At 37.2% G+C, this 27,215-nt stretch overlaps 5 protein-coding genes and 1 long non-coding RNA gene across 10 annotated transcripts; 1 reads left to right on the forward strand and 5 right to left on the reverse strand.

The window, feature by feature from the left end:
* Window positions 1-358: 358 nt before the first annotated feature.
* kiaa1191 (KIAA1191 ortholog) lies at window positions 359-8,256 on the reverse strand. Of its 2 annotated transcripts, XM_059345957.1 has the most exons (8): window positions 8,060-8,256; window positions 6,969-7,142; window positions 6,647-6,831; window positions 6,349-6,460; window positions 5,951-6,078; window positions 2,155-2,306; window positions 1,800-1,975; window positions 359-1,352 (listed from the first exon to the last, which is right to left on the reverse strand). In XM_059345957.1, exons 2-8 carry the CDS (start codon window positions 6,994-6,996, stop codon window positions 1,147-1,149), a joined length of 987 nt encoding a protein of 328 aa, XP_059201940.1. In that variant the 5' UTR covers window positions 6,997-7,142; window positions 8,060-8,256; the 3' UTR covers window positions 359-1,146. The 2 variants fall into 2 exon arrangements, with proteins under 2 accessions (XP_059201940.1, XP_059201941.1); XM_059345958.1 differs by lacking the exon at window positions 8,060-8,256 and having other exon boundaries at window positions 6,969-8,023.
* Window positions 8,257-9,770: 1,514 nt separating this feature from the next.
* On the reverse strand, window positions 9,771-13,967 carry LOC131981587 (C-X-C motif chemokine 6-like). Of its 2 annotated transcripts, none has more exons than XM_059345959.1 (5): window positions 13,896-13,956; window positions 12,179-12,271; window positions 11,830-11,944; window positions 11,507-11,584; window positions 9,771-11,331 (listed from the first exon to the last, which is right to left on the reverse strand). In XM_059345959.1, exons 1-5 carry the CDS (start codon window positions 13,918-13,920, stop codon window positions 11,271-11,273), a joined length of 372 nt encoding a protein of 123 aa, XP_059201942.1. In that variant the 5' UTR covers window positions 13,921-13,956; the 3' UTR covers window positions 9,771-11,270. The 2 variants fall into 2 exon arrangements, with proteins under 2 accessions (XP_059201942.1, XP_059201944.1); XM_059345961.1 differs by having other exon boundaries at window positions 9,772-11,331; window positions 13,905-13,967.
* Window positions 13,968-14,679: 712 nt separating this feature from the next.
* On the forward strand, window positions 14,680-15,155 carry LOC131981591 (uncharacterized). Its single transcript, XR_009395313.1, has 2 exons — window positions 14,680-14,748; window positions 14,961-15,155. It is a non-coding gene; the product is annotated as an uncharacterized LOC131981591 (long non-coding RNA).
* Window positions 15,156-15,451: 296 nt separating this feature from the next.
* LOC131981588 (C-X-C motif chemokine 6-like) lies at window positions 15,452-16,698 on the reverse strand. Its single transcript, XM_059345962.1, has 4 exons — window positions 16,379-16,698; window positions 16,142-16,262; window positions 15,929-16,006; window positions 15,452-15,773 (listed from the first exon to the last, which is right to left on the reverse strand). The coding sequence occupies exons 1-4, from the start codon at window positions 16,440-16,442 to the stop codon at window positions 15,683-15,685; spliced, it is 354 nt and encodes a 117-aa protein (XP_059201945.1). The 5' UTR covers window positions 16,443-16,698; the 3' UTR covers window positions 15,452-15,682.
* A 4,739-nt stretch (window positions 16,699-21,437) lies between these two features.
* On the reverse strand, window positions 21,438-22,766 carry LOC131981590 (C-X-C motif chemokine 9-like). Of its 3 annotated transcripts, none has more exons than XM_059345965.1 (4): window positions 22,469-22,766; window positions 22,210-22,327; window positions 21,960-22,037; window positions 21,438-21,732 (listed from the first exon to the last, which is right to left on the reverse strand). In XM_059345965.1, the coding sequence occupies exons 1-4, from the start codon at window positions 22,530-22,532 to the stop codon at window positions 21,696-21,698; spliced, it is 297 nt and encodes a 98-aa protein (XP_059201948.1). In that variant the 5' UTR covers window positions 22,533-22,766; the 3' UTR covers window positions 21,438-21,695. The 3 variants fall into 3 exon arrangements, with proteins under 3 accessions (XP_059201948.1, XP_059201947.1, XP_059201949.1); XM_059345964.1 differs by having other exon boundaries at window positions 21,438-21,735; XM_059345966.1 differs by having other exon boundaries at window positions 21,438-21,766.
* Window positions 22,767-25,800: 3,034 nt separating this feature from the next.
* LOC131981589 (C-X-C motif chemokine 9-like) lies at window positions 25,801-27,033 on the reverse strand. Its single transcript, XM_059345963.1, has 4 exons — window positions 26,827-27,033; window positions 26,557-26,674; window positions 26,306-26,383; window positions 25,801-26,135 (listed from the first exon to the last, which is right to left on the reverse strand). The coding sequence occupies exons 1-4, from the start codon at window positions 26,888-26,890 to the stop codon at window positions 26,045-26,047; spliced, it is 351 nt and encodes a 116-aa protein (XP_059201946.1). The 5' UTR covers window positions 26,891-27,033; the 3' UTR covers window positions 25,801-26,044.
* Window positions 27,034-27,215: the final 182 nt, after the last annotated feature.

The raw sequence follows: 27,215 nt of genomic DNA on the forward strand, positions 1-27,215 counted from the left end.
CTTGCTTCTGTTGTATAAACTCTCAGTTGTACATTGCTTTGGATGTAGGCATCTGCTCGATTAATAAATAGGATTAATAAAATTAAATAAATGAAAATAAAAAAAGGAGTGGGGGGCTTGTAATATTTCCATTTGTTTGCATAAAAAAACAGAAAACAAGATTTGCTTCTAAATATCAGATTTATTTACAAGTATTAGTGGGAGACAATCTCCCTTGTGCAATTACTTACTGGAATTCTTCTTCAAATAAAACAGCAGGATTTTTTTGTTTTATGACAGCAAAATGACCACTTCAATTCTTCATATTTGTATAGCATCTTAAAAAATATTGTGATGCAATAAAAAAATGTGATAAACCAAACATACTACTATTTAATAAGCAATGTTGATTTAAAGCAGAACCATATGAATATGAAAATCATAAAAATAAAAAAATAAATCACTTCAGCTCATCAGTCATACACTCTCACAAGGTCAAATAAGATGCTCTTCCATATAATAAAAAAAAAAATTCAAAAGCTTTACTTAGTTGGCAAAAATGCCAAAAATCAAAATAAGCTTCAAGTTTAGGCACAATATCAGTCATCCTACACTATACTCTGCATGCTAACACAGAGAAGCACTACACAACTACAAATCTGTGAGCCTATTTAAAATAAAGTAGTAAAAGACAAATGAGGAAACTGAGCACTGGGAATTGAAATAGCTGGTCAGTGAGCAAAGGACTGACAAGATATTTCAACTTCAATCTCAAGCCATCGTTGACAATGGAACGAGGACAGCAAGGCAATGTATGCCAATGCACCCATTACAAGACATAACAACAATAATACTACAAAGTAATACCATCTCTAGTGATGACAAATGAAGTGACTTCATATGGTGTTTTATTTGGACCAGTAAGCTGGAGGAGATAGGAAGGTGAAGGGGTGGACTAATAGAAGATGACAATCCATCAGTGTAGGTCCGCTGGAAGGATTATCAGTGCGATGATGTCTCTGGGGCTGGTGAGTTATTACTAAAGGTGGTCCTCATTCCTCTCAGCCTCAGTGATTTTTGCAGGGAGGCGGAGGGGACAGAGGAAGGAAAGAGGGGAAATGAGCAAAAGATGTGGTACAGAAGTGTTACTACACAGTTGGTCTGACTTCAGAAGCCTGAAGGTGTTAAAACATTCATGTCCCGAGGTTTAAGTTTATGTGGCCGTGTTGGTGCACGCTTCGGCTCAATACCCGAGATTTCAATCTTGGGGGGCATGAAGTTGGCAGGGTCGTCTACTTTGAAGTTGACCTGGGTGTTGGTGGAATCCATGGTATTGGACTTCTGCATGCCAAAGTATGACTGCAGTGAGAAGCCTGCAGGAGAAGGGAGGAAGTGACAGATTTGATTAATGACCTAAAGCTGCCTGTAATAAAGGAAGCAACTTCAGTGACATAATTTTAAAGGCTAACTTTTTGGTATATCTATTCTTGCTGGCTGTTGGGTGTGGTACTGACTGAGTTTAACTTTTGATTTAATTCGGAGCATACACTATATCTGCAGCATATCCCTTCCCTGTCACTAGAAAATCCCGGATGACAATAAGAGCTATTGAATTACAACCAGAGTTCATCTGTGGCTGGGAGTCATCATTATTGTCATTACTTAAATGCAATGCGGGGGCTTCTTTATAGTTTGTAGTGGCACAACCTATTACTGTAAGATTCAATCCCATTCATTGTGCAATAATGCTGTAAAAAAACAACAATAAAAATATTGTAATACAGTAGATTCAAAAGCAGGACTGCAGGTAAACCTCTCACCTGTGCTGGTTTCACAACCTGGGTCAGTTGGGGACTTCTGTACCACAGGTCGGGTTCCAAAGAAGCTCCACCTTTCCCCTCCTCCCCCCTCATTTCCTCCCATGTCTGTGTTGAGGTTGGGACTAGTTAGCTCAGGGGTGGCAAGAAAAGGCGCAGGACTCAGCTGGAACCAGCTCCTGCATTCCCACCAATAAAGAGCAGTAAGCAAACATACAATCAAACAGTGAAAGGATACGTCACATAATATTGGGCATGTTGTGATAAGGGGGTTCAGATCGACCCAATTTGACATGACATTCTGTTTGTAGGCTTAAATCAAATAATGTGAGAAACATTTCAGCAGAATGATGCCTACCTGCGACTAAGAGCCGGTGATGTGTGGGGACTAACACAGGGGGTGACGCTGGGGGTGACGGAGGGGGTGACAGAAGGGGTGCCACTTGGGGTGGATTGTGCTGATGTTGTAAGCCTGTCCTCCTTGAAGTCCCCGCTTGGCATTTTCAACTTCTGCACAGACAGAAAAAAAACACAAAAATTAAGGAACGCTCTCCACTGATAAAGAATCACCCAGTTTATTAGACAGTGATCAGAAAAAGTTTTAATATTCACAACAGAAGCTGGGTGGTTGCATAAGTTTTGACTAATGCACCCTGTGCAAGGCAACCGGCAAAGCTGTGACACTCCCATGTTTCTATGTTTGTAATCAATGTGTCAGAGACTAAGCATTGATCTTATTTAAAGAGCAAACACTCCCTGAATACACAATGTAAGGAGGTCAGCAGTGTTTTTCTGAACCCGAAAACCCAAAATAAATCATCAGAGCCTATCACCTGCTGTGATCATGTGGTGTGGGTGGAGAGAGTGAAGGGAGACATTGAGAGAACGGCTCTATGACAGAGTTCCAGAGAGTTTATAATTGAAACACATTATTATTATTATTAAATGTCATAGCTTTCATAAGGTAAGCCCATGAAGCTGTACAGTCATTATTGAAATGAGTATAAACTGCTTTGAATTCATTCAAAAAAATTGGTTGCTCTACCAGCAAACCCATATCACAACATGTAGTTGTGCATCACTACTATTCTCTCTACTCGAACAATAATTGCAAATTTATAACAATAAAATAAATAAAGCTAGTTTTAAATCCAAACACACTCTTCCAAACACATATCAGTCATGTATATATATATGGTCCTTCATTCTGCTCATGGCAGTGGTCATCGTGCAAAATAATAACAGGGATCGCCCCCATAGCTTTTCATCCCCTGGGCATTATTTGGGCTTGTATCCTTTTGGACTTCAACACCCATGCAACCCTGCTGAACCTCTGCCAGAATATACAATATCAGGAGTCAACAACATTTTTAGCATTAGAAACAGTTAATTTGTGATTTATTATAATGCGTTACAGCAGTGGAGACAAAAAAAAAGACAAATAAAAAATACGTTCAGTGTAAAAACGGGCTTCTCATATAACTTTAAAAAAGAGAAGCTGGTATATTTGACTACAAATATGTCTACAACTAATTTATAGTAACACATAGCATATAGCAGGCAGGAGTGGGGTTAGTATAGAATATATTTTAAATAACCTGGCGTCAGCACAGTGATGGACAATAGGAATGGTGCCTGTTTGTGCCCCATTTAATACAATGTTGATTCAGCTAGCTTACATGATACATGAGCACACAAACAGAGGCTTATTAAAATGGTTAACGTTAAATAGGAACATGGCGGTTTCCTAAATAGTGTTAAACAAATATGTACAGTCATAGGAGCGGTCTCTGGCATATTGATGTCCTTTAGCTCCCCTTCTCATAAGATAATATCACCGGAATGTGAAGCGCTAAGGCTAACCGACTGGCACATAACAACCAGCTAACGGGTTGAACTCATTAACGCTACACTCTGACATTACTTAGCCACCTCGCTAAAGTTATCGTTAGTGACTTTGCTTTTGACCCATTCAGATGTATAACAGTTAAGCAAACGTTTGCGTTGATTGATTTAACGTTATAAACTCAGCTATCTCGCTCTAGTTTGTTTACTCATGTTAGCTCGACAGCTATCTTTGCCAGCCAACCTAGTGTCGGTTTGCTAACGGCCTGCTTTCCGGTCGAAATGCACAAATAGCTAACGTTACAGCCAATTTTTTTTTTACATACCTTTTTATAATTAGATTTCTCTGGCGTTCCAGTCCGACCGATTCCTTAATTTTGTCCATAATTAGCTGTTTTATCAAGTTTTTTTTGTCTTGAAAACACAAATGAAACCGTTCGTAAGCACCGCAGTGGGCCTTAAATGTCTCTTTTGTTAGGAGCTCTGTGATTGGTCCGTTTGGGAAAATAAGGGGGCTCGATTCATTTAAGGGCGTTGCTTGGCAACACTACTGCTGGAAGCGCCAGTGATTACGTAATTTGTTTTCCAAGACGCTGTTCCATCAACCCTGCAGTCACCCAGCAGGCTTATCAATTTGGTATCATCATATAATTTCTCACAAGTAGTAATAAGACAGACACAATTATGCTTTCAGTAGGAATGGAGTCCTCATAATGTACTTGTGATGTTGTGTGTTAAACATCACAAGACCTTGGTTTGTTGTCATAGGTCAGTTGACAGAAACATGAGCATGTGGGTGAGCCATCCCTGTTGAAAAACTGGATAAATCTAGACAGAAGAGACAACACAACCTTTGTGCTACACACTGCGGGTATGCACCGACATCCCTCTGTGACAAAAGATAAAACCTAATCCTAACAGCTGGTTAATATTCTACACCCAATTTTGGCTTTTTATTTGTGAAAGTTATAGTTTAATGACTAAGACATTATTCTTGTTTTGGTTGTTTATAGGGTGTTATCACACTCAAGTATGATCTTGAGCTTGTATGAAAATGTGTCATTTCCAAATCAAATTTCTCTGATCCTTTGGAATCCAACAAACTCAGTCTTGAGACAAACAACTTGTACACATTTATGGTTACTACTGTGTTATATGTGTGTGTGTGTGTGTGTGTGTGTGTGTGTATATATATATATACACACATATATATACATATATATATATATATATATATATATATATACACACACATATATATATATATATATACACACACATATACATACATATATATACATACATATATATATATATATATATATATATATATACACACACACACACACACACACACACACAATATATATATATATATATATATATTTCCACCCAGTCACAATAATTGATCTTATATTAGGTAGGTTTGAAAAAATCTGGCATCTGGTGCAACTCCCAACTGAGATCAAACAGTCAACCTAGGCAGTGATGATCCAGTATAAATCTGTTACAGCCTTATGTATTTCATTTCCATTTTCCATTTTGAGAAAGTTTGTGACCAGGCTGCCATTTTTTCCTTTTCTTTTTCCTTATTTGAGCAGCAAAGCCTGTGATGTAGCACTGAGTGACACAGGCAGATTGGGGCATTGCTTGCACTGGTTTCAAGCACTGAAAAACATGGCCACCAGCTCACAAACTTTCTGAAATTACAGCAAAACAATTCACTAAAATGTGCTTCTTAAAACATTTGAGGTAGGCAGCGCATTAACAGAATCTTGATTTATATTTGATCAGCACTGAATAGTTTGATGGTTTGATCTATGTTTCCTGAGTTGCACTGGATAGTCATCCTATTCAACAGCCTTATATGAGGTTACAACTGTGATTGGCCCGCTCAGAGCCTAGTCACCTAGAAATCTGTAAAGTCTGCACAAATCATGAGCTCAGCAGATATCATTGTTTTCCAGGCAAATCTACACCGTAAGCTTGAGAAATACCTTTACAAAGGTGCACATTTTTTTCTTGCAAGCCAAACGGAGCATCCCAGGCTTTTCAGGAGGGGCGCTTAAAGAGGAACGTTTCAGACATAGGGTGAATACAAGAATATTCAGACAGACAGTATGAGAGAAATAATGTCTTTTTTTAAAAGGTGTAAATATATTCTGGTAGAAAGCCGAAATATAAGTATTAACCTGACATCAAACAAATAATATGTGCCCTTTAATTGACTTATTTTTAGTGTTCAAAGAGAAACTTTTTACTGCTCCCTGGTAGATCAAGGCTTCTACCTTATATTTGTTCATACTCACTGGCAATGTGCCGTCACCCAGTCGGTGAAAGCGGGTCTCCTCAGCTGAGAGCCCCTTGCGTGGAGAATATCCGGCATCAGTGAGCCCTGCCTGGTGCTCAAACTTCTGGAGGTTCTCCTGGGTCTGCTCTAAGTGAGAATGGGAATAGGATGGATACAAAATGAGTCATTGTTTTAATATGCAGCACTCCATTAAAGCCAGCTCTGAAGATGGTTTACTCATATTTGGTTGCCATGGCAAGACAATCAACGTGATGCGGACATAATTCTGTGACACATAGTGAAGAAACTTGCATCTGTAAGTGTATCTCAGAAAGTGTAACTTGCACATATAGATATTTATCAAAGTTAAAACAACTGTTTTTCAACTCAGTTTCTCTGTTGCTTTTCTTGACTTACTGATCATTAGAGAACTCATTAAAGAGGTGGCTTTGGCTTTCACAACAGGCACTTGGGACTTGACTGGCACTGAAGCCTCAAAAGTCACTAGCTTCCCACCACTCTCGCCTTCCTGGTGACACAAGTTCATTCTCTTAGGATTCATTTACAAACCAGTTACACAACAAACCAAGAGCAAATTAAATATGTCCAGACATGCACCTGCAGGAAACTTCACACAAGCCAATACAAACAACTTCTTGTTCAAGGAACCAGTTCTAAACCCTTTTTCGATCAGAGATAACAAACAGGGAAGTACCTCTGCAGTGTTTCGGAACTTGTGCTGTGGGATAACAGGGTCTTTCCATAAAATGTTGACAGAGAAGTCTGAAGGTGGTGAATGTATGGGGGCATCCATGAGGTCGTCATAGCTGAAATGACGAGTCATACCAATGGGACATGATAATGCACTGAAAAGTCCTGATGAACTTCCAGACTCAAGTGCTGAAGGATGGAAGCAAAGAAAAAACTGTGTGTTGTTTCTTTGTGAGGAAACTATTTCTGACATTGAGGCAAAATTGGCATTTTACAAATAAAAAAATGTTAAGACTATCACACCTAAATCTAAATGATTGCCTTACCTGGAGTGTCTCCCCGCTGTGAGGCCATTTTGACACCAGGTTAAAGGAGGTGACTACAGGAGACTCTTGTGTGGAAGTTTACGCTGCTACCTCCAAATCTGAACACTTCACCACACAGTGTTAGAGTGTCATTACACAGATGAAAGGTCTGCACCTAAGGAAGTAAAGTGTGGACTGCAAAAACACATTGATGACAATCAGAGGGGATAATAAATTGTTCCATGCATGTGTTTATGAGGCTGTGCATGATCAAGTAAGAGAATAAACACGTCAGAGACTTGTGACTTTGCACAGTGCATAGTGTCCTGTTTCTGACCTGCTCCAAATAGAACCAGAGTCTGGTTACACCACTGCCATTAATATCAGTTTTATGTCAGTCACAGTCATATACCAGCATCTCGGCGTCTGCACAAAGCAGAGAAAAACAACCCAAGCTGGCTCATTTTAACAAGGAAATGAAACTCTCTGAAATAAGGAAATGCTGCCTGTCTGATAGGATGCAACTTGTTCAAAATTTTTTCCCTTATTATGTAAAAAACAAAAAAGACACCTCTATTAGCCCTCTTGTGTCATGTTGAACCTGTCTACCTCTTATCAGTGCTCCTTGTCAGCCTTATCTAAGCTCACTTTCCAATGCAATGAATCCGCCTGCACTTCCCTCATTTTAATGAATGATGAGTTTTTGCAAGATCCAAATTTTAGCAAATTTCAGATTTTTTAAAACAGATTCATATCGGCAGTATTTTGTATTCTCGTGCACTTTGCAGACAGCCGGCATGCATCAGCTGTTGTTCACGTCAGCACTGTGGGGAGCCAGATACAGTGACTTGCAAAAACGGGAACCGAAGTCACGCCATACCCGTGCGAGAATAACGCCTGAAAGAATCTGTAAAATATAATTATGGGCGAACAGAAATTACATTAAACCTTCTTTTAGAGGGACCACCTTAATATAAAACTAAAGTATCGAGTATTTAAACATCATCTATTGACTGGTATGTTCTCCACATGCGATGTTAAATATTCAGCGGCTTGCAACATTTACATTAAAAGCTTGTCATGCATGCAGTATATTTAATAGCAATACTTACCTCAACCTGTCAATATTTCTGATCGTCTCCTGTAGGAATTATTCCACAGCTGCACTGATTTCTTTGTCACAGTGTCACCAACTTGACAGACGGAACGAACAAATACTGTGTGTTTGTTCATCGGTTAGTTCATCCATGACTTTTGGACATGCAGAGTAAACAGAGCGCTGAGACGTCCACACGACAGTGAACGCACCTCTCCGCTGACGGGAGTGACCAGCCGAAACTTAGAGCCCTGCAGCCTGTTTGGGGATAAGTGTGGTGCGGATAAATGTGAGGGCTTTGAAAAGCAGTAACGCAACAACACCAACAAGCAATGCCTGAAGAATAGATCTTTTACTAAATTAAAAGTAACAGCACCACACAATATAAACATTCACAATTCACACAATGTAAACATTCACAATTCACACAATGTAAACATTCACAATTCACACAATATAAACATTCACAAGTCCTGCATTCAAAATTTTACATATTCAAATCACAAGTCTTGGCAAAACATATCGGCTGCTTAAAATACCACAAAGAAGGCTCGTCATCTTGCAAAATGGCCTATTTCAGAATAATGTGTTATTGAATTAGTATTATTAATAATAATGCAATAATGTGCACATCACTTGTATGTTGCAGCTTGTAGGTATGAGACTAATTTTATTTTTTTCTCTCTCTCACTCACACACACACACACACACACACACACACACACACACAGCTTGTGAAAATTCCCCTATCTGATCAGTAAGTCTTATTCATTCCCATCAGTTATTCGATTTTCTCAGTTGCATGTAAACTGACGCCAAAATCAAATTTTAGGCATAGCTCGAATAAACTGTGCATGTAAACGCACTGACTGATGTAATATCATTTTGATTTGTTGATGTTTTCTGCACAGTATCTAAAGTAATTAAATTAATGTATAATAAAAAAATTATAATATTTGTGATATGAAGTAGATGTATAAAGTAGCAGAACAAACAAGTACCTCAAAGTTTTTTTTAAGTAATTTTGTGTTTTTTAGTAATTTTGTGTCTTTTTTTGGTCATTTTGTGTCTTTTTTGGTCATTTTGTCTTTTTGTGTCATTTTGTGTCTTTTTGTTTGTCATTTTGTGTCTTTTTTGTAATTTTGTGTCTTTTTTTGGTCATTTTGTGTCTTTTTTTGGTCATTTTGTGTCTTCTTTGGTCATTTTGTATCTTTTTTAGATCATTTTGTGGTCAATTTGTGTCTTTTTTGGTTCATTTTGTGTCTTTTTTTGGTCATTTTGTGTCTTTTCTGGTCAATTTGTTTCTTTTTGTGGTCATTTTTTTGTCATTTTGGGGGGGGGGGGGGGGAATTTTGTGTTTTTTTAGTCATTTTGTGTCTTTTTTTGGTCATTTTGTGTCTTTTTTGGTCATTTTGTGTCTTTTGTTTGTCATTTTGTCTTTTTTGGTCATTTTGTCTTTTTTGGTCATTTTGTGTCTTTTGTTTGTCATTTTGTGTCTTTTTTGGTCATTTTGTGTCTTTTTTTGTTCATTTTGTGTCTTTTTTAGATCATTTTGTGGTCAATTTGTGTCTTCTTTGGTCATTTTGTGTCTTTTTTGAGATCATTTTGTGGTCAATTTGTGTCTTTTTTGGTCAATTTGTTTCTTTTTTGGTTCATTTTGTGTCTTTTTGGTCATTTTGTGTCTTTTCTGGTCAATTTGTTTCTTTTAGTGGTCATTTTTTTGTCATTTTGTGGTCAATTTAAGTCCTTTTTTGCTAATCTTATGTACTTTTTTGGTCACTTTGTGTCTTTTTTTTGTCATTTTGTGTCTTTTTTGGTCAATTTGATTCTTTTTTGGGTATTTTAGTGTCTTTTCTGACAAATCCCAAAGTAGCAAGTTATTACTTTCCAAGGAGTCTCTGGCTTGAAGCTGACTGTTACACACTCAGGTCAGAATGGACCTTTAAACTTATAGCAAGAACTTAGATTAAAAGTAACAATAAAATATAAACAATATATATAAATGCACAGACAGAGAGATGTTTTATGTTGTTGTCTGCTTCATTATTTATCCAAAATTCTTCGTATCAACTGAGTTTGTATGATCTGAACTGTGCGTGTGAGATTCTGTTCAGTGAGAGGGGGTCGCAGACAACATGCATGTTAAATTGGGGGTCGCGACTCAAAGGTTGAGAACTACTGCTCTAGGGAATGAATGTCAGCGTGTGTGTGTGTGTGTGTGTGTGTGTGTGAGAGAGAGAGAGTGAGTGGGTGTGGAGGACTACAGCCTATGAGACTCAACTGATCTGAGCCATCCCTGAAATTGAGCATGAACACATGGTGCTGGCGAGTTATTCACCGTGTAATCTCAGTCTGTCTGCAGCATTGGTGTCCTCTGGTATCTGATACATTGTAAGTACCAGTAAGACCTAAATTGTGTTGAGAAGGTGCTTTAGAGAGAAACTGGCTAATGGTTTGTTGGTTAATATTTGGCAACCTAATTCTGCAATGGCAGGCTGCAACCACAAAGTGGCACTGTTGATATGGCGCACCACAGAATCAGTCTTTAAACAAAACACTTTAACGACCAGAATGCAGAAAACTTTACAATACATAAATCTATTTACAATAACAAATAAAAGGAAATGAAAGTACAGTATTGTGTATATATACGATAAGCATCAAGGTTTGCCCCATACATCATTTTGTTGTACTTGTATCACCTGTACAACTGTTCTATTCTATTCTAATTAAATCTGTGTTTAAGATTGCTTAATGCTGTATGTTCTTTTCTGTTATTCTTGTTTTCGGATGAATGACAAATTGATGTAGTATTACCACCATTCCCTGCAATCCAGGGGCCACATAAATAAAGATTCATGACTAAAACTGCATACGCACAAAGACAAATTGATACAGCTGCATATTCTGTTTGTTGAACTGGGTGCACATGTACAAGCCTCATTTCCACTCATAGTTAGCAATAAGTGAGCCACAGCTACCTCGAGAAAACTGTATGTACAAAATACCTAAATCAGTAATCAGACTGTATATTATCATGTAAAACTAATACAACCAGGGGTGATTCCAGAATTTATTAATTAAGGTGGAATTTTAAGTTGACTTTAAAAGTCATCTTAGTTAACAAATAAGAATTCAGTATATTGATCAAGAACAAATAATTTTCAGTAAACACAATTCTAATATGTGCAACCATGTACAAATTATTTTCACGTTAATCCAACAGTTTATGGGGTGGAAGTGACCTCAGTTGGTCTGGCTGTTGTAGAGGGTTTCACTTTCAGTTTCCTAATGACAATAAAACAAGAAAGAAAAACATTAGACACATAACAACAGTGTGGAAAAGGCACGTGAAATCGTGACTGTTATTTCTATCAAATAAAGACATTCACATTCACAGAAATAATATTAGTTGTTGGTCGTTCAGTTTGAGGCTTGGATTTATGTCTGTAAATATACTCACATGATGGAAGCCATGAGCTTTTTCACTGCATTTAGATTAGGGTTCAGGCAGTAGCGAAGGCCGCTGTTGTTGGTGACACTGTTGGAATGGACAAGAAAGGTGAGCTCAGGTTACATTACTCTCTTCAACAAATACAGTAGATGCACAGACGCATACATGATTCAGGCAGACCAGACTTCAACCTTTGATATACTTTAAAACAGATATAAATATCATTTTAGGTTTTATGGGTGCCAGGTTTGCAGAGGGAATACACAGGCTTCCTGTTGCCACAAAAAATCCAAATAGCAAATCCCATGTTTACACATTTTAGTGTTTCTTACACAATCTCCACTTTGTTACAGAAGGTGGTTGCTTGGTAGATCTGGATGTCCTTAATGTCCGACTTAGAGATGATTCTATTCCTGACACGTTGACAGAGACACTGCTGCTCCACAACTTGGACCAGAGAAAAAGATTTAAAAAAAAATTATTTAATTTCATTCAATTAGATTTTTATAACTGCACATATTGCTGCTCACAGCTACCAAAACATAGAGGAATACATCAAAAAAATATTTTTTTCCTTCTACTGTCATTGTCTGTCAACTAAACTTGACAAAAAATTACTTTGAGCGCCTCTCACTAGAAGATAGAGTTGTACATGCTGAAAAAGTTTTTGAAAAAACTTACCTTGGGCACTGGAGAGACAGACCACGACAGCCAGGAGCAGAAACACTTTCATGATGCTGGACATTGTTGGTTTCCGCTTTGGTTGAGACGACACTGATTCCAGAAGAAAATCTTGTTACTTGTGGTGAGATGACAAGAAGAGAGCAATAATACATGTAGCAGGAGTGATCTCCAAATATTTTTTTTATGGGAAATATCCAGGGAATGGATGCTTGTTTGTGTGTAAATAATGGGTGTAGGGTATTACAGCCAATGAGACTCAGCAGGTCTGAGCCTCCAGTAACACATGGCGTTGACGGGTTATTGAACTTGTACTCTCAGAGTCTGCCTGCAGCTCCTCTGGTCAGTGCCCTTTCACAACTTTGGGTTGTCAAAGCACCCTTAGTCACCAGAGTAACTGTTGGAATTTTATGTTACTGCAAACAATAGATAGTTTGAATTCCAACCACAAATGAATGAAATGGTTCTGAACTACATAAAACAGCCCTCATCCCTGAGTGTCAATCAAAACAAAGAAAGTCAGACTGGTTCACTTTCACTCTTTAATATAAATGCAATAAAATGCAGCAGAACAAAGCAAGCCCATGGGCCTGCAGGAAATCACGGAAGGACACACGGTACTGTAAAAGTACAGTGTCAACTCACTGTCAAATTATGTTCTACTAATGCTCAGGAAACTAATGTTTACATATTGAAAACGATCCCTTTTGGATGGGCAAATTACTCTGCAGAGACAGAAATGGCCTATTGGCACATTTAACACGGTCACACTAATATCATAACCTTCACTGTCCAAATGCTAGTCTGTTTATCACCTCCAAATCTATCAACAACTGATCAAGCTGGTGTCATGTCCTTACTGGTTTCCACACTAACTGGTAACATGTTGGTGATTAGCAACTGAATTGCTCCATCCTGATTATTATGACATTGTTGAAATATAAATGTTCAAGTGTTTTCAGAAGGTACTCCTGAGACGAGAGGTAGCGCTGACAGTATAGTGTAAGTAAGATCGTCACTGTTTAAACACATTTGTTAGTCACAATCATAGACTGTATAAAATAGGTCACAATGTGTTCCATATCGGGCTAATGAGGTGGTAAATATGACAGTAGCGTCAGTCGAGAGAGAGGGAGAAACTTGATACATTTGTTCGGGAATTTTTCGATGTGCAGCTCAAGGTAACCTGTTTTTTTAAATCAGTCCAAAACAAAATGTTGCCCTGGATGCTGAAGTAAGCTTCTTATGCAATATAATTCTTGCCGCGAAGTGAAGCACTGAGCTTGAGTAGTTCACGAGGTAGAGGTGATGGTGTAAGAGCAACTTAATTTTGCTGTAGTGAATTCGAATGCAGCTCTAACTGATCTTGCAAACATATTTTCATGTTCTCTTTTTATTTATAGTGGCTGTGATGTAGTGTTCACTTATACAACAATATTATCCACGTTAGATAGGAGATGCGACCTGAAAATCGCCAGTTATGTTTATTAAATATGTGACGAATCTGCTAACTGAGGCAAAACACAGCTGCACACACGAGCACGGGAACCAGTTAGTGTGGAAACCAGTAACACTGGCAGTGATAACAGCGAATCAGCTTCATAACACCAACAGGACTGACCAACATTTAATTATGACAAGGGACTAGAATGTTAAACTAGTACCATAATTAAGTTAAGTCCATAATTGTTAAAACCCATTAAAAGTCCGGACGTGCCAAACTTACTGTCATCAGTGCGCATATAGTGGAGAAACTTTCCTCTCTTCCTGTGCTTTTGCCCTCTGGCTGCGCGCGCATCCAGTAACGTTCGTACACAACCGTATACACACGATTCATTGATGATGTAGCAAGCAGACCACACATGCTGTGTTCAAAAAGTTAGCAAGCTAACAAAATACAGTTATGAACCTGACTTCATGATATTTGAGCCAGGCAGAGATCCATTTATCGCTTCTTACCGCATGTTGCCGGGTGCTGCCATCTTCCCACCTCTCTCTCCTAATTCCCTAAAGGTTAATTCCTCCATCATTACCTGCCGTCGCCGTGCTGAGTCAGGTCCAGCTGCTGCAGCACTAAACATTTCAGTTAGTTAAGCGCATTTGGCAGCATCTGTCAGTAGGGCTTGTCGTTTAATTTTCTCTTAATTTCTCTGGGGCTTCTATGCGCTTCTTCTACATTTTAATGTTCTGGCTGTGCCGTGACTGATTGATTGACAGCCGAGGGGCCCAAGGAGGAGGGCTCTCGGCCCTACCTTTACCTGTTGTTTTTTTTATTGACAATTGGCCAATGACTCTACCAAAATCTTATTATTATTTTTTTTATTGACATGTTTTGCATTAACAAACAAACAGCAAAATAAGGAGTAAGGGGTGTTACAAGCGAGAAAAACATAATTACAATTAACAGTTATGTGAGATCATAGAGTGCAGGAAGGCAAGGTACATTTCAGGTCGGCCAACACAAAGTCACTTCAAAAACACGGAAACAGAGAAAATAATTTCTTTATGGCTTTCTTGTTTTCGGATTGAGTAATTGTATTAATGTATTGTTTCATTTCCCTTTCAAGACGGTAGGCCTACATGGTGTTTGATTAGGCTAGTGAATTTCCGGATATGAGCTTTGGCTATAAATACTATTAAATTAATTATATAATATTGGTCGGAGGAATAGGACTAAAAAGAAGCCAAACAATACATTTTGATATTCCAAAACAAAGTTTTTGTCAATATGTTGACGGATGAATGTGGTAACACCTGCAGACGTTTTCCAAAACGTCTGCAGGTGTGGACATGACCAGAAGAGGTGACTACCAAAATCAAAGCTGTTCCGCCGAAAAGACCTGACGGGCCGTGACGTGACTGCTGATTGATTGACAGCAGACGGGGCCAATGAGGAGGGGCCTTGGCCTTCGGCCCTCCCTCTACCTGTTTTATTCGCCATTGGGTAATCAGTCAACCAATAAAGAAATGATAAATTCTTATTATTATTATTAGGTTTTTTTTAAGTCATTCGGCCCAGAAGACCTGCCGGCCCACCGGTCATTTACCCGGTATGCCAGGTGGCCAGTTCAGCCCTGAGTACCAATAAGATCCATTAAATGTGTCTAGAAACCCAACCCCATTCTGCACATCACAAAATAAATGACCTGACACATACATGTATTTCCTGCAATGGCTTCCCTGAACCACAAGGCCGCACTGTTGATAAGGGACACAAACACTATCAAAGTTTGAACAGAAAACAAGTACTCAATGCTCCCTTGATTTCTTTTTTAAATTTTTATTACAAAAATGCATTAAATTTTGTTTACTACATATACATCTATTAAAAATGCATATAAAAAGAAATATTATAAAAAGGACACATACTTTAAGTTGCACATCAGAATAAATAGTTAAATTAACAAAAAGTAACATTCATTTCACATTTATATCCGTTGAAGATGACTGTTTGCATGGGTCAGGGGTCATCTGAGCTTCTTATTGGTGCAAGGAGTTAAAGAGTCAGTTGCGAGCTGTGCTGCTGCTGCTGCTGCTGCTGCTTGGGGTGGAAGTGACCTCAGTTGGTCTGGCTGTTGTAGAGGTTTTTGATTTCCTAATGACAATAAAACAAGGACACACATTAGACGCATAACAAAAGTGCGGAGGAAAGGCACGTCACTTGTGACTGTTATTTCTATCTAACATGGTGATTCACTGGAGGATTAATATTAGTCAGCGTGTTCTGAAAATGAGGTTTGATTTACTCACAAGATGGAAGCCATGAGCTTTTTCACTGCTTTCAGATTAGGGTTCAGGCAGTAGCGAAGCCCACTGTTGTTGGTGACACTGTTGGAATGGACAATAAAGGTAAGCTCAAGTGTAAAAGTTGCTTGACCAAATAAAGTACACAAGCATGATTCAGGCAGGTACTATGATACTAGACATATTAATGCAATAATTAAAGAGTTTAGTGTTTCTTACACAATCTCCACTTTGCCACAGAAGGTGGTTGCTTGGTAGATCTGGATGTCCTTAATGTCAGACTTAGAGAAGACTTTATTCCTGACACGTTGACACAGACACTGTGGTCCTGAATCAGAGACTAGATAAAAAGACATTGGGAAAAATTAATTACATTTTTTAACTGCAAGTTATTATCAAAATACATATGAATGTATAGAGTTGTAGATGCTGAAATCATTTTTAAAAAAAACTTACGTTGGGCACTGGAGAGGCAGACCACGACAGCCAGGAGCAGAAACACTTTGATGATGCTGGACATTGTTGGTTTCCTCTTTGGTCGAGATGAGATGGTGAAGAAGACAGAAGATAAGGAGCTGAGAGATTAGCTAGAGTCAAGAGTTTGTTGACAGGAGAACTGTGAGGAGTAGAGGCTGAGGGTCACCTTATATACTATTCAAACACTTACCTCATCATGCTTCCTGTATTTAAGGGAATTTTCCGTGACTGGAAAGTGAAACTTCCAGTCCCACAGAATACCACTTACTCATTCCACTGGTCTTCCCCCGTGGTTATAAATAATTTAGCCACATTAATAAGTTCAACACATAGAGGAATATCATTTTAAAAACAAGTGTTAGTTATTGGAACTATAAACCTGCATGTGCAACTAACATTTGACAAGCTTGTACTCACAGTATTTGTTTAATGGTCATGTGGCCTTTGAACATATAGTTTATGGACATTTTGCACTCCGACATTTTTTAAAATAAAAAACATCAAAGTTAATGATGGCATTTGGGTCATCTGTGTTTTTCCCCCACTTCATTGGTAAGTTACATTGTGTCTTCCTGATGAATGCATATATATCGACATGGGTTTATACAATTAGATAGCAAAAAAATCAACAAAAAAATAAAACAATAAAACAAAGATACAAGATAACTCATTGTGTCTTGGTAACAATAAAATATATTATAGAAAAAAGGCACATTGCATGGTTTGATTTTGTCCTAAAATTATCTCCCTTTGTCAACAATCAGGAAAATAAAGTAAAATGTCAGTAGATGAGGGTGATAATCCTCCATTTTATTGGACTATGTAAAGAAAATGCTTTTCAGATAAAACTTCAATCAAGTTAGTTTAGATTTGTGTGGACTAAGTGTGGGCTTGTGATCTTTACAGTGTCTATATGTATCCCGTGGGCATCAGTGGTTAACACCTTCAGTGCGTTCAGAAGAAAATGAAGTCATGAAAGTATGATTTCATATCTTTCCACTGTCACTGCGTGGTAGTTACACTGTCATGACATTTGTGGTGAGAATCAATTGGTATGTCTAGTGAATTCTGGTTTTAATTTCCTCATTTTATTCTGTGGCTTTTAACTCCGCCATTATATAGATCTGATATGATATGTATACCAAGGGTCACAGGCTTAAAAAGGAAATGTCAGGTTTCATCGGAAAGCATGGCCTGAATGTAAGTTTCAGTTTTATGTCCTCTTTCACTTTTTGTTGTGACGTCCAAGCACAATTTCCCCCCCTTCTCTATTTTAATATCCTTCTCTTTTCTTCTTTATTTTCATCAGGAAGATGGAATGAAATAATTAAACATACTTATTTTACACTGAAAACCCTGCTTTACTGTAACGTAATATACACTGTAATATATTATTCTGTAGTCATTTCATTTTACTTAATATATTTGATAAAATGTATTAAATATAAATGCGTCCTTGATTTTGAGGCAGTTGCTTAAGTAACTTTAATATAAAATGTTTGGGATGGAATCTACTTATTTTGATCACATTAAATATAATCTTTATGTGTATGTAATTCTAAATCAAGAGAATTTTGAATGAATCCAACACAATAGAATTAGTTCGTTTTTAATCGACAGGCACTTCCTGTTAAGTTGTTATTAACTCAACTTGTAACGTAGTTTGATTTAATTAATAATATTGCGTGCAATCTGTTGCCTCAATTTTATTGAGTAGCTATTGTTTACTTTTTTTTTTTACAGTGTACTATTTGTAATGACTGGTATTAGAACACATGACTGAATAAAGGACCAGAAAGGCAAAAGAAGGTGACTATATTACGCTATACTGCCATATTACTGACATACATCTCCAGTGTCGACTTTCAGAAACTTAAAAAAACAGCCATGTTTCACAGTGTTGGTTCACTAAACTACATATGCTGATAAATAAAACACTTTTTGTCACTTTTTTTTTTGTTGGCAAAATGAAATCATGGGCGCAGTTTGAGGCTGTCACTGATATTAGAGGGGAAAATCCAGCGATAACCAATATTGTGGCTGTTATAGTTTTTTTTCAGTTGGAATGAAAATACACCTTATTTATGTGGATTGTGGACTGATTTTTCACCACTCTGTAAAGGTACCTGGAGAGCTACTTTCTCAAACATAAAACTTTATTTAATAATGTTGAAAATTGGTATACGACATTGTAAAAACAATATGTTACATTGTCAGCCAATTCTATAAATGATAACTGTGAAAATAAAGAATAAATAGGAATAAAATAAGTAGCTCAAAACAACGCCATTACTGTTCAGTGCCAGACAATTGCTGACTATTTAATAAACAGAAGACAAAAAATAATATCCAACACCTAAATCACGCCAAATAACTGCATTATATATTATAATTATATACACCGATACAGATAGGCCCTTGATATGCCAATATCGGCCAAAAATGATGGATAAATAAGATATTTTGCAGCATTTAGTAGCTGCAGCTGCATTTTATTTGTAAATGCTTTGTGTGACATTTTGAGTTCAAGCATAACTCATAAACAATTACCCTTAACTACTTCTACCAGGAGTAGAATGGACAGCATAGCCCAGACTCACATGACCCTTTTTTTTCTATCTATCTATCTATCTATCTATCTATCTATCTATCTATCTATCTATCTATCTATCTATCTATCTATCTATCTATCTATCTATCTATCTATCTATCTATCTATCTATCTATCTATAAACAACCTTTGTTTTGATGTTTTTTTAAATGTACTCTAGCACAATATTTACAGTCAAATGAATAAATAAATAACCCAGTGTGAATCTCTCTCTTTTTTTTGGTAATTGCAGAACTAAATTAGAAACATTAGAAAATCAATAGTTGGTCTGACCCCTTGTTATCTGCCCCCCATGCCTTCAGTTGAGTATCCCTGTTGGTTACTTGCCATGTATAAAGTTTTTGCTTTACTCATCCAGATTTTGAGATATTTATCTACTTTGTGGTGTTAAGCAAGGAAGGTCATTTCGAAACCATGGAAATTAAAACTCAGACTATCTAGTGGCTGGAAACCCCTTGAGGTAAGTGTGAAAGTGTTATTTTTAACCTGGCTGAATTTAGCCTTTAACCCTTGTGAAACTGCATATTTACGGTAAAGACAAGCCAAAGGGGTTTTGTGAGCAAATAGGATCATATAATCCTTCAAATGATCTTAAAACTCATCATAGATGGAGATATAGTTTTCAAGCGTTAACCCTGAGTTAATTTCTATTATCTTAAATCATCATCATCATCATCATAATCTGTAGCCAAGTGGCCGTAGGTGCACTATGATGCTTTTCACCAGTTCTTTGCCTTTTGATCGATCTCCTGCAGTTCTTGTTGCATTATACAATGTCATATTTTCCAACTTGCAATATTTTGATTCCATCCTGCGATGCAATGGAGGATGCAGTGTTATCATCATAAGTGTTTCAATAGACAAGATAATCTGGTGGTGGCCATCTCCCCTCCAGATGTGGATGGGCCTTGACTCTTGATGAGCTCATCCACCCTTTGACAGGTCTTCATCTTCATCAAGTTCAACCTGATGGGGTTGACGGTTTGGTCGCTGACAAGCTATGCAAGGCAGGGACGCTCCGTTCCTTGAGGTGTTAACCCGCATACCCCGTCTTCAAGTCAAAACTTGAATTTATTTTTGCTTGATGTGTCACATTGCTGCATTTCTGATTCCAGGAAATAGAGACAGAGCTTGTTGAATTCTTTAGAAGTCTGTAGAAGCGCAGCTGTGCTAATTTAAGACACGGGGTCTTCCGTGAAAAAAAGAACAGCAGTGAAAGGGACTTTCATTTATTTCTACACATTGCACAGACTAAACAAAAGTGGTCAGGTGATCAGCAAGTCTGACTTCTCCAAAACTACAGTCACAGAAGAAAGCTCATGACACAAATTAAATCATTTCCAACACAATAAATTTGGTTGTAGAAAAAAGTAGGTAAAATCAGGACCTCTAGTTGCCTTCTAACAGTGGTAGGTATCACGGCTTATATCAGACACAAATAGGTGCAAGAACTCATTCCTGCTCACTGCAATAGTCCAATATGACACCTCTGGTCAGAACTGTTTTAAACTGCTCCCCATTATGAACAGCCCACCACATGACATGTGACAATGTCTCAACTCATAATCACTACTGCAGGTTTGCACTAAATTATCATTATTATGAAAAAAGGGTAAATATATTGTTTAGGGTTTTCTTATTTGCTTTATTTTTATTCTATATTATTGTCTGTGAATTCTATCTATGTTCCTGTATGAGGTGTATGTGGTGCCTCAAGGGACCAATTTCGTTTGTCCTTCATAAATTTCCTTGGGGTGATGTAATCCATAGACATAGTTTCACTTTTCATTGGAGTGCAGATGACACATAGTTGTACCTGTTAAGCCTCCGACCTCAGTAAGCCTGTATGAACACTGTATCCCAACATATGACAAAGCCAATACTGCCATCTACTGGTTATTTAACATGTCAAGCCCGTTGCAAGAAATCATGGTGTCCTGTTTGATAGTAATTTATGATTTGAGCAAAATACCTGAATAATGTTTCATCACCGCAGAAATACTGCAACAATAAGAACTTTTAGAGTGGCAGGAATTTTTACATGCTTTTATCTCCTCACACCTTGATGATTGAGAAAGCCTCTTCTCTTGTCTTAATAAAAAAATATATATTGAAATAACAGATTAGAGAAGTCAGCTGCCAGGCTTTTAGCGTCTTCACATGGACTTCCTGTTTGTTTTAGGATTAGTTTCACATGTTATTGATTCCTTTCATGGCTTTTCACGAACTGGCTCCAGATTATATTCTAGACCTGGCAGCCGATTTGTAATTTTTCGTTTGTTAGTTTATTTTGCCATTTATGTATTTTAGGTTTTTAAATGTCATTGTATTCTTATAAATAAAGCTTATTATTATTATTATGACAAACAGTATCAGAGTTGGGGAAAAAAACAAGTACTAAATGCTCCCTTGATTCTTTTTTATTTTTTTTTTCAAAAAGACACAAAACTTACTCAAATACAGAAAACTTGGTTTACAGCATGTAACATATCTATTTACAAAAACAGGTAAAAGGAAATAAAAAAGAATGAAGATATACTGTCAGTGCACTTCAGCATAAATAGAAGTTAAATAGACAATAAATGTAAAAGGTGACATTCATTTCACAGCTACATTCGTTGAAGGTGCCTGTTTGCGGGGGTCAGGGGTCATCTGAGCTTCTTATTGGTGCAGGGAGTTAAAGAGTCAGTTGCGAGCTGTGCTGCTGCTGCTGCTGCTGCTGCTGCTTGGGGTGGAAGTGACCTCAGTTGGTCTGGCTGTTGTAGAGGTTTTTGGTTTCCCAATGACAATAAAACAAGAAGGAAATACATTAGACACATAACAACAGTGTGGAGAAAAGGCATGTCACTTATGACTGTTATTTCTATCAAATAAAGACATTCATAAGAATAATATTAGTTGTTGGTCGTTCAGTTTGAGGCTTGGATTTATGTCTGTAAATATACTCACATGATGGAAGCCATGATCTTTTTCACTGTCTCCAGATTAGGGTTCAGGCAGTAGCGAAAGCCGTTGTTGTTGGTGACACTGTTGGAATGGACAAGAAAGGTGAGTTTAGATTAAATTACTCATGGGTGAGAGGTTTTGATCTGATCACAAAAAACAAAAAATCCAAATAACAAATCATCATTTTCCAATTATGATTACACTAAAGCTCAAAATTCCCACAATCTTAATTAAAGATTTAAATATTTCTTACACAATCTCCACTTTGGTACAGAAGGTGGTTGCTTGGTAGATCTGGATGTCCTTCATGTCAGACTTTGAGATGATTTTATTCCTGACACGTTGACACAGACACTGATCTGATTGATCTTCTGGAGAGAGAGAGACAAGAAAAAATATTTAAATTAATAAATTAAATGTTTTTTTACTGCACAGATTTCTGCTCAGAGCTTAAAAAAACCACATCAATTTTATTTATCTTTGCAAATTCTAAAAAAGGAAAAAAAACTTACGCTGGGCACTGGAGAGGCAGACCACGACAGCCAGGAGCAGAAACACTTTGATGATGCTGGACATTGTTGGTTTCCTCTTTGGTCGAGATGAGATGGTGAAGAAGACAGAAGATAAGGAGCTGAGAGATTAGCTAGAGTCAAGAGTTTGTTGACAGGAGAACTGTGAGGAGTAGAGGCTGAGGGCTGTCTTATATACTCTTCAGACACATACCTCATCATACTTCCTGTATTTAAGGGAATTTTCCATGACTGGAAAGTGAAACTTTACAAAATGCAACTCAATCATTAATTCCACTCGTCTTCCCCCGTGGTTTCCATAATTTAATTTAACCAGATTTGTGATTTTTAAAGTACATTTTAAAATCATGTATGAGGATATAATTCTAAAAACAAAAGTGTAACTATTTGCAACTGTTAACATTTATGCATTGTCCTTACAGTGTTTGTGTAAACTTCACATCTATACATGTCCACCAAATCTGATTGAAATCGTTCAAAAGGTTCAGGAGATATTGCAGTTTTTGTAATAAGCCCTGCCGACAGCATATAACAAACTACAAGGGGCACCTTTAACAAAACTGTATAGCACATAAAAAATAAAAATAGGCTTTATCTAGAGATGTTCTGGACCAAATGATGTGCTCATTGCTCCAAATTTGAGGAGAAGTCTCAAAAATATATATTTGGACACAATTCCACAAGGTGGAAAATCGCTCTTTGCTCCAGGTGGCTAATATGGATAAATTTGTCCTAACACACAGAATCCAGGTAAAATAATATTATTTTTCTCTTACATTTAGGGTTCAAAAGTTACAGGCCAAAAGGTAAAGCTTGTTGTCATTGCACCACCATCAGGTCACGTTGGACCACATTCAACAACACGGCACCCCCTTGGATCCCCACGATACACCTGCCAAGTGTAGACCTGACTGGATTCTTGAGATATGTGAAGGACAAACATATACATACACACACAAAGTCCTTGATTTACTGTACATCATGTCAAATGTCAGAAATGTCGAATCACTTTACATGTCAGAGTGATAATCCTCCATTTGTGATGAATTTAGTAAAGGGGCTTGAGAGTTAAATTCTAATCAAGTTAGTTGAGATTTGCCTGGTCTGTTTTTCTTCTGCAGCACAAAGTGTGGGCTGGTGATCTCTACAATGTCTGGCTCTGTATGTATCCCGTGTGCATCAGTGGTTAACACCTTCAGTGTGTTCAGACGAAAATGAAGGCAAGTATGATTTCATATTTTCCCACTATAACTGCGTGGTAGTTACACTGTCATGACATTTGTGGTGTGAATAAGTTGGTATTATAGTTATATCTGATGGATGCTGTTCATTTCCTCATTATATTCAGTGGCTGTTAGATATTAACTCTGCTGTCAGACAGATCAGATCAGATATGGATACCAAGGGTCACAGGCTTGAAAGGAAATGTCAGGTTTCATCAGAAAGCATGGCCTGAATGTAAGTTTCAGTTTTATGTCCTCTTTCACTTTTGTGTAGTGGCGTCCAAGCACAATTTTTCCCCCCTTCTCTATTTTTAATATCCTTCCCTTTTCTTCTGTATTTTCATCAGTAAGATGGAATGATGGAATAAAGGACCAGAAAGGCAAAAAAAAGGTGACTATATTATACTATACTGCCATATTACTGACACATATCTCCAACGTGTCAACTTTCAGAAACTTAGAAATTCCCTGTTAAGCGCCTTTAAGTGTTTAGAAAAGTGGTACAAATGCAATGTATTATTATTATTATTATTATTATTATTATTATTATTATTATTATTATTATTGTTAGAAAAACAGGCATGCTTTACAGTGTTGGTTCACCAAACTACAAACATTATTAAATAAAACACTTTTTTGTCACTTCATACCCTTGTTATATTCTGTGGACTAGAAAATCTACTTTCAGATAGATCTGATATAATTGCAGTCTAAAGATCACAGGATTGAAAGGAAATGCATGTTTTTTACTGATAGCATAGCCGCAATTAAAGTTTTCAGTTTTATATCCTCTTTCACTTTTTGTAGAAAGTGATATCCTTCTCTTTTCTTCTGTATTTAGCCACACATATTAAACTCAAGTGTTAAAAACACTTGAATTATATTGAAAACCCTGCTTTACTGTAAAGTTTTATACCATTTGTAATGACAAGTAGCATTCTGAAGATCACATGACTGCTTGAAACAACAAAATATGTGGTGCCTCAAGTAACCAATTTTGTTTTTCTTTTATAAGTTTCCTCTGGGTGATGAAATCTGTACACATGTTTTCTCTCTTCATTGGAGTGCAGATGACACACAGTTGTACCTGTTAAGCCTCCCAACCTCAGTAAGCAGAGTTGTCTACAGGACTGCCTGTCTGATAGAAAACTGGATGTCATTACATTTTCTTGAGTCCAATTGCAATAAAACAGAGATCTTTTTTATTGGGTCCCTTTTTTGATGATGTGTTTGTATTACTGTTTGTTTTAAAATATCCTGTATGTTTTCTGTTACTACTTGCTGTACTTTAAACTGCAACTGAATTTCCCCATGAGGGAAAATAACGTCCGTCCGTCGGTCCATCCATCCATTCAACAACCAATCAATCAACCAACCAAACAACCAATCAATCCCAACCACAGACTGTATGAACACTGTATCCCAACATATGGCAAAGCCAACACTGCCATCTACTGGTTATTTAACATGTCAAGCCCGTTGCAAGAAATCATGGTGTCCTGTTTGATGGTAATTTATGATTCGAGCAACACACCAGAAGACTTGTCCAACAATGTTTTTATCACCTCAGAAATACTGCAACAATAAGATATATTTGAACTTTCAGAGTTGCAAAAACAGTTTACATGCCTTTATCTCCTCACACCTTGATGATTGAAAAAGCCTCTTCTCGTTTTATTCCAAAGAAAAACTGAAACAACTACAGATTGTAGAGAAGTCAGTTGCCAGGCTTTTAGCCAGGAGGGATGATCACAGCTCATCTGTTTTAGGTTCTTGACATGGGCTTCCTGTTTGTTTTAGGATTAGTTTCAAATGTTATTGATTACTTTTATGGCTTTTCATGAACTGGCTCCAGATTATATTTTAGACCTGGCAGCCTCTTTGCTTGTTTATTACTTTTAATTTTGCCATTTATATATTTTAGGTTTTTAGATTTTTTAAATTCTCATTAATAAAACTTATTATTATTATTATTATTATATCTATTACTATTATTATTATTATTATTATTATTACAACAAACAGTATCAGAGTTGTAACAGAAAACAAGTACTAAATGCTCCCTTGATTCTTTTTATTTTTTATTTTTTTTAAAAAGACACAATAATAACTCAAACACAGAAAACTTGGTTTACAACACGTAACATATCTATTTACAAAAAGGAAATAAAAAAGAATGAAGATATACTGTAAGTGCACTTCAGCATAAATAGAAGTTAAATAGACAATAAATGTAAAAAGGTGACATTCATTTCACAGCTACATTCGTTGGAGGTGCCTGTTTGCGGGGGTCAGGGGTCATCTGAGCTTCTTATTGGTGCAAGGAGTTAAAGAGTCAGTTGCGAGCTGTGCTGCTGCTGCTGCTGCTGCTGCTTGGGGTGGAAGTGACCTCAGTTGGTCTGGCTGTTGTAGAGGTTTTTGGTTTCCTAATGACAATAAAACGAGAAGGAAAGACATTAGACACATAACAACAGTGTGGAGAAAAGGCATGTCACTTATGACTGTTATTTCTATCAAATAAAGACATTCATAAAAATAATATTAGTTGTTGGTCGTTCAGTTTGAGGCTTGGATTTATGTCTGTAAATATACTCACATGATGGAAGCCATGAGCTTTTTCACTGCATCCAGATTGGGGTTCAGGCAGTAGCGAAGGCCGCTGTTGTTGGTGACACTGTTGGAATGGACAAGAAAGGTGAGTTTAGATTAAATTACTTATGGGTGGCAGGTTTTGCTCTGATCACAAAAAACAAAAAAATCCAAATGACAAATCATCATTTTCCAATTATGATTACACTAAAGTTCAAAATTCCCACAATCTTAATTAAAGGTTTAAGTGTTTCTTACACAATCTCCACTTTGGTACAGAAGGTGGTTGCTTGGTAGATCTGGATGTCCTTCATGTCAGACTTAGAGACCATTCTATTCCTGACACGTTGACACAGACACTGCTCTGATTGATGTTCTAGAGAGAGAGACAAGGAAAAACATATTCAAATTACTTAAATGTTTTTTTACTGCACAGATTTCTGATCAAAGCTTTAAAAAAACACATCAATGCCTAAAACAAACATCACATTATCTTTGCAAATTCTAAAAAAGGAAAAAAAAACTTACGTTGGGCACTGGAGAGGCAGACCACGACAGCCAGGAGCAGAAACACTTTGATGATGCTGGACATTGTTGGTTTCCTCTTTGGTCGAGATGAGATGGTGAAGAAGACAGAAGATAAGGAGCTGAGAGATTAGCTAGAGTCAAGAGTTTGTTGACAGGAGAACTGTGAGGAGTAGAGGCTGAGGGCTGTCTTATATACTCTTCAGATACATACCTCATCATACTTCCTGTATTTAAGGGAATTTTCCGTGACTGGAAAGTGAAACTTCCAGTCCCACAAAATACCACTTACTCATTCCACTCGTCTTCCCCCGTGGTTACCATAATTTAACCAGATTTGTGATTTTTAAAGTACATTTTAAAATCATATATGAGGATATAATTCTAAAAAC

Source organism: Centropristis striata, chromosome 12 (genome assembly GCF_030273125.1).
Source record: "Centropristis striata isolate RG_2023a ecotype Rhode Island chromosome 12, C.striata_1.0, whole genome shotgun sequence".
In the NCBI taxonomy this organism is placed as follows: domain Eukaryota; kingdom Metazoa; phylum Chordata; class Actinopteri; order Perciformes; family Serranidae; genus Centropristis; species Centropristis striata.

Excerpts from the sequence above, each read along its gene's own strand:
- kiaa1191 (XM_059345957.1), bottom strand. The coding sequence starts at position 6,996 with ATGGCCTCACAGCGGGGAGACACTCCAG. Across the intron at positions 6,079-6,348 it reads AATGAGTTCTCTAATGATCA|AGCAGACCCAGGAGAACCTC; the intron begins GTAAGTCAAGAA and ends ATTCTCACTTAG. Across the intron at positions 1,976-2,154 it reads TCACCGGCTCTTAGTCGCAG|GAGCTGGTTCCAGCTGAGTC; the intron begins GTAGGCATCATT and ends GTGGGAATGCAG.
- LOC131981587 (XM_059345959.1), bottom strand. The coding sequence starts at position 13,920 with ATGCGCACTGATGACAGTAAGTTTG. Across the intron at positions 11,945-12,178 it reads CTGTCTCTCCAGTGCCCAAG|TTGTGGAGCAGCAGTGTCTC; the intron begins GTAAGTTTTTTC and ends CTCTGGTCCAAG. Across the intron at positions 11,585-11,829 it reads TGTAACAAAGTGGAGATTGT|TGTCACCAACAACAGCGGCC; the intron begins GTAAGAAACACT and ends CCATTCCAACAG.
- LOC131981588 (XM_059345962.1), bottom strand. The coding sequence starts at position 16,442 with ATGTCCAGCATCATCAAAGTGTTTCTGCTCCTGGCTGTCGTGGTCTGC. Across the intron at positions 16,007-16,141 it reads TGTGGCAAAGTGGAGATTGT|TGTCACCAACAACAGTGGGC; the intron begins GTAAGAAACACT and ends CCATTCCAACAG. Across the intron at positions 15,774-15,928 it reads AAGCTCATGGCTTCCATCTT|GAAATCAAAAACCTCTACAA; the intron begins GTGAGTAAATCA and ends TATTGTCATTAG.
- LOC131981590 (XM_059345964.1), bottom strand. The coding sequence starts at position 22,532 with ATGTCCAGCATCATCAAAGTGTTTCTGCTCCTGGCTGTCGTGGTCTGC. Across the intron at positions 22,328-22,468 it reads CTGCCTCTCCAGTGCCCAGC|AAGATCAATCAGATCAGTGT; the intron begins GTAAGTTTTTTT and ends CTCTCTCTCCAG. Across the intron at positions 22,038-22,209 it reads TGTACCAAAGTGGAGATTGT|TGTCACCAACAACAACGGCT; the intron begins GTAAGAAATATT and ends CCATTCCAACAG.
- LOC131981589 (XM_059345963.1), bottom strand. The coding sequence starts at position 26,890 with ATGTCCAGCATCATCAAAGTGTTTCTGCTCCTGGCTGTCGTGGTCTGC. Across the intron at positions 26,675-26,826 it reads CTGCCTCTCCAGTGCCCAAC|AACATCAATCAGAGCAGTGT; the intron begins GTAAGTTTTTTT and ends CTCTCTCTCTAG. Across the intron at positions 26,136-26,305 it reads AAGCTCATGGCTTCCATCAT|GAAACCAAAAACCTCTACAA; the intron begins GTGAGTATATTT and ends TATTGTCATTAG.